The sequence below is a fragment of the Phaethon lepturus genome, unplaced genomic scaffold (assembly GCF_000687285.1).
Source record: "Phaethon lepturus isolate BGI_N335 unplaced genomic scaffold, ASM68728v1 scaffold19713, whole genome shotgun sequence".
In the NCBI taxonomy this organism is placed as follows: domain Eukaryota; kingdom Metazoa; phylum Chordata; class Aves; order Phaethontiformes; family Phaethontidae; genus Phaethon; species Phaethon lepturus.
In genome coordinates this window covers 1-5111 of record NW_010529935.1, presented here as the reverse complement: position 1 = coordinate 5111, position 5111 = coordinate 1, and the positions used below count along the sequence as shown (strand labels likewise).

Sequence of the window (5111 nt, the reverse complement as noted above, 5' to 3'; positions counted from 1 at the left end):
AGTGAGCTTCTCTCCGAACCAAACAAGCGGAGTAAACTGCAAATGAAGTGTTCCAGCCCCAGAAGGGATTTGTCGGAGGCTGGGTTAGCACTCGCCAGCCGATGACTTCCACCTGTTTAAGCTCCTTACAACCTGGGCAGCAAATACGGCTTATTTGGGTATAAAATGGGTTTTATAAGGGTAGACTTTATCAAAGACGGTTATAATTTGAAATTTAGCTTTAAAATGGATTGCTTTTAAGCTGCAAGTCCATAAAATATGTGGCCAGTCATCAGTAAGATGTGGGGCCTCAAGAGCTGCCTGCAAGCTTGGTGTAAAACTTACTTTTAATGCTGCTTGGACAGATTTGGTAACTGAATCAGAACTGCAGCAACTGAACAAAAAAACCCCAATACCAGATGGGTGCTTTTCATTAAAAGGCTTTTTCCATTTACATGCATCCTGCTTTTACCGGCTGTTATGGGCTAAAAAAAGTCCTACATAATCATAAACGTTAATAAATACCATGTAAGTATAGGGCTTCCCCCCCCATTTTGGTACAGTTCTTTAGGGTTCATAGTCTTCAAGCTCTTTTCTGTAGCCACAAACACTAGTTGGGGTTGGTTTTTTTTCCTTCCTTTGTGGGAAGAAACACTTCTGTAATCCCTAAGACTTGCTTTGGGACTTAATTTTTACATAAAAGAGCCTCACACCAATATTGAACAACTGTGATAAAGCTGGCAAAGCTATTAAAAGTAAGTGCTTGACACAATCATTATTTTTACTGTGTTTTGAATACACAAAACATTAAGAAATTATTCAGCCTTCTTGTCATCGTATGGATTTTAAGCATATAGTTACAGATGTTTTCAGACAGCAAAAGCATTTTTAATCTCTTCATGAGGAAAAAGTCAAAAACTTCCATTCGGGACAACCAGCTGCCCCAGAGAATCGCACCAGAACGGGCAGCAAGGGGAGCGCGCACCAGGGTCTGATGAACGGATTTGTCTTCCCTTTCCCAGAGCCAAGGTATGTGGCATTAAGTTTATTCCAGTCCAAAACACAACACAGAGGTCAAAACCCTTTGTAAGAGGGAGGTCCTTTTACCTGCACTTACTCCCCCAAACCGCTTTACCTTGGTGGCCGTGCCTACGCTGTATGAAAAGATACGGACTGAGGCGGACGACATGAGGAGCTCCGATTGCAAATAAAAAATCTTTATTGCATCTTAGAAGCAAGTCTTAAAAAAAAAAAAAAAAAAAAAAAAGATTTTCCATGCACTGAATCCATCCAAGTACCTACATCCTTGGGACTGTCACCAAAAAACGATGAACATTATAAGACATCGACTCTACACTAGTTGCAGTTCATATTCCATACACGTGTAAACAATGGTTATTTCTTCTACTGGAATAGCAGTTACTCCGTAAGATCCCTTCGAACATGGCAACAACCTAAGCATCGGTTTTTCTCTGTTCCTTCACTAGTCTCCACCTCCCAAAGGGTAGGCAAAGTGGAACTGAGAGCAATGAGACGAAATGGTGCTGGAGGATATGATAGAAAAATATATTGTTTGCTGGTTTTTATTTTTTGTTTCTGCTGAGCAAGGTATTTACAGGTAGGTAGGTCCCAACAGATCATCTGCTTCAATGACAATGTCCATTCACTGTCTAAGTCTCAGTGTAAAGGGTTCCCTTTCTGGCTTTAAGGCACTTTATTTTGTGTATTTTCTCTTACCTTGCTAGGTGTTAACTCATAGGGATCACACTTTCCTTGTATTTGGCCTCCCCATCCCCAGTTCCTCTCAGAACACCAAAAAAATTCCTACGCTTACTGAAGTAATTCCAAAAATGTTAAAGAAATTTGGGAAAAAAAGATTCATGAAAAAATATTTTAGAAAGTAATCTTTGGAGATCATTTACTGCAAGTATGATGTACACTACCTTATCAGTGAGAAGATGCAATACATTCCTAATATATATATATATATTTACACACACATATATATATATATAAAATATTAAAATGACTAACAGATATTCAAGGAAAGGTCAAGAACCTAAACCAATGGATATTAAATAAATTAACGGTCTATCAGATACAGAAAAAAATAATCCCAAAACAAAACTAGTAATCAAATGTAATAATTGTTCCCATTAACATCACGTAATCAACTGAACAAAATCAACGCAATCAGGTGCGGTACACTCGGTGTAGAAGATCTTTCAAAGTTCTCGTCAGGGATCTCGAATTGTTCCTTGTGTACTGTCGCTTTGCTGCAAGAGATTCGCAGTTTTCATCCTCCTCCCCTCCCTCATTACGCTTCAGCATTGCTCCATCACATCGTCTCAGCGCTAGACAGGACAGCGGTTGAGGATAATACACAGAACCCACCACGGATTCTTAAAACATTACGTCCATATATGGACCAAATATAAAAGACAAAAATTTCTACAAGGACTAACCGGATAGCAGGTTGTGCTTACTTTCCTCCTTCCCTTGAAGCAGCCTGGCCATAAGAAGTGGAAGTGTAATTTTAAACTGAAATAAGCAGCCATTTGGAAAAAACCCCTCCTGCGACTGATACCTCGTCATCGCCACACCGACTTGTTCTGTTCTAACGCAATTTAAAATATAATGGCTATCCTTAACAAAAGAAGCAGAATCTGTGCACGGTAGCAGTCACAACAAAACATCTAGATACAGCGTTTTGTCACTTGGCTTGCACGCTTGGGTCCCAATTTACAGAATCCCAGCAACGAAGACAGCAACGGAAAAGGTAGGAAACAATCTTTTGTTCATAAGGAAATTCTAATTCAAGTCAGGTTTCCGCTGATAGGTCAGGTAATTCTTAAACAATTTTTTTGTTTGAAGGCAAATATTGATCACAGTTTTGTTCAAAACCAAAACCACAACAACAAAAAAACCAACGGCCTTGTTCTTCTCAAAACGAGCGCTTTGTAAGAAAACAATGATGATTTCTAAAATATATCCTGTGTGGTCTTTTAAAAGTGAATTATCAAAAAACATTTTCCCAAAAATAAATTAGATAATTAAAAAAAAAGTCTTTTCCAGCATAGCTGGACATTAGGCTGTCCTCACTGAGCCATTAGTATTGCTGCTTTTCCCAAAATTCGGGTCATTTTTTTCAAACCATATTTCAGCCAGCTGTTGTGTGGACCCATAAGTGGAAGCTTTGGACCCCAAGCACATTTTATATTGTTTTGGATCAAGATTAGGGTCACAAAAAACAGGGTGATGCACATGGACTACTCCAATTTCTTGGCTTCGGAAAGTTTTTAAGCCAGCTTGAATGACTTTGTTAAATAGGTCTACGTCTTCAAGGCCCCAACCTTGGATGGAGACATCAAAGCCACCTGCTCGAAGAAGGTCACCTTTGTAAATACAGGTAATACCAAAGCCATAGTTCCTCCAGAAACCTGTTTTCTGGGTGAAGGCAAAATGATTGTCACTAGGAACTTTTCCACTATAAACAATCTTTGGATCATACTGGCTAAAAATGATGGGAAAGTATACTTGTTGACCCAAAACCGTATTGGCTCTACACCGCTGGAGGAATTCTGTGGTAAACACCAAGTCAACATCGCAGAAGAAAAGTAAAGACTCGTTCTGGAACTGAGAAGATCCGACTTCCAGAGCCAGTGCCCTCGAGAACTCCCCCGATACTGGTAAAACCTGCATGTCAGCCTTGGGGTATTTGGAGCGGTAATCTCTCATCAACTCGATCTGCTTCACTTTGTCAGGGTTGGAGTTGGAATTGAAAAGCAGGACAACCAGCTTGACATTCTGGTTTGGAATGAGGCACGTCTTTTCAAAATTCCCCATGAACCTTGCAAACATATCAAAACGTCCGGAGAGGGGAATCAGGATGTTGATCTTCTTGTCTTTGAGTTCCTTCCTCTCTACTTTTGATCGGCTGAGCTGGAAGGGAACAAACATCTTCAGCGAGTTGGAGAGGAAAGACAAGGATCCAGAATCCTGGTTGATTTTGCTGGCCAGCTCTTTGGCATCCACCTCTTCGTGCTCCATGAACTGGATCTTGCTGAACGTCTGCTGCAAGTAAGCGTGCCTCCTGACAGGGACGGTCATCTTCTTCCCCTTATGTTTTTTGTACAGCAGCAACAAGTCAAGAACGTACTCTGCTCCGTACATCGGATTTACTCTGCGATAGCCATACTGTATTTCCTTGAAATCTATGATCCTCCCCCGGGTCTTAGCGTTGGCATTTATCATTTCCATGACCTGCATAACAATGTCATCCAACGCTTCACGCTGAGAAGAGTCCATTCCTCTCCGAGGGGGCTGCCCGTCAGCACCCGAATACAAATACTTTCCTGTAAGAAACTCCCACTCCAAGATTTCTTCCCGGTGGCGGGGCTGGAATCGCATGAAGGAGGGTGGCATCCCCAGCTGCAGGTCATCTTTGTGGATTTCTGTATTGCTGTATTTGCTCATCAGCACAATTTCCCGGTGCAGCTGTACAGTCCGGTGGCGCAACTCTGCTATCTTGCGGCTCAACATGTAGCTGTGAAGTCTGTACTGGTACGGGGGGTTCTTGTTGGGGTGCAGCGTTATAGCTCTGTGTATTTTGCTGTTCCTCAGGTCTCGGATATAGCCTTTTTTGTTCTGCTCATAGTTTTCATAAAACAGCTGCTGCATCTAGAAGAGAGAAAGGAGAAGTCAGTGTCTTGGCAGTGCTGTCCTTGTGAAAGTTAGCCCTCGCAGCACCCGCTGGGAGAACACTCCTCCATGCTCGCGGGGCCAGAAGGCTTTCTGAATAAGCTGTTCTCGGTTTTAGGTACAGGTTGTAGCAATACCAGCTGCTATTCAAGGAAATTAAGAGGATTATTCATTGTAAACTGGTAAAACAAACATCTACCATGGATTTGGGATTACTACAGCCCATTCTAGAGATATCACCGTTGGCCAAACAACTGAGCAATAAGTAGATTGTAAGCTCATTTTTTCACAACAATACAGCATCACCAGGAAAAAAAAAACCATGAAGCGTTCACTATGAAACTGTTACTATTCTTCTGCCCCATCGTGGGCTTTAAGAATAATAATCATAGATTCATACAATAGTTTGGCTTGGAAGGGACCTTTCAAGG

General features: G+C 41.4%; 1 protein-coding gene across 1 annotated transcript; it reads right to left on the bottom strand.

Annotated features, from left to right (window-relative positions):
* Nucleotides 1-2956: 2956 nt before the first annotated feature.
* On the bottom strand, nucleotides 2957-4660 carry CHSY1 (chondroitin sulfate synthase 1). Its single transcript, XM_010284106.1, has one exon. It carries the CDS (start codon nucleotides 4657-4659, stop codon nucleotides 3067-3069), a length of 1593 nt encoding a protein of 530 aa, XP_010282408.1. The 5' UTR covers nucleotide 4660; the 3' UTR covers nucleotides 2957-3066.
* Nucleotides 4661-5111: the final 451 nt, after the last annotated feature.

What these genes read in the sequence shown, in the direction of transcription:
- CHSY1 (XM_010284106.1), bottom strand. Translation starts at nt 4,659, where the DNA reads ATGCAGCAGCTGTTTTATGAAAACTATGAGCAGAACAAAAAAGGCTAT.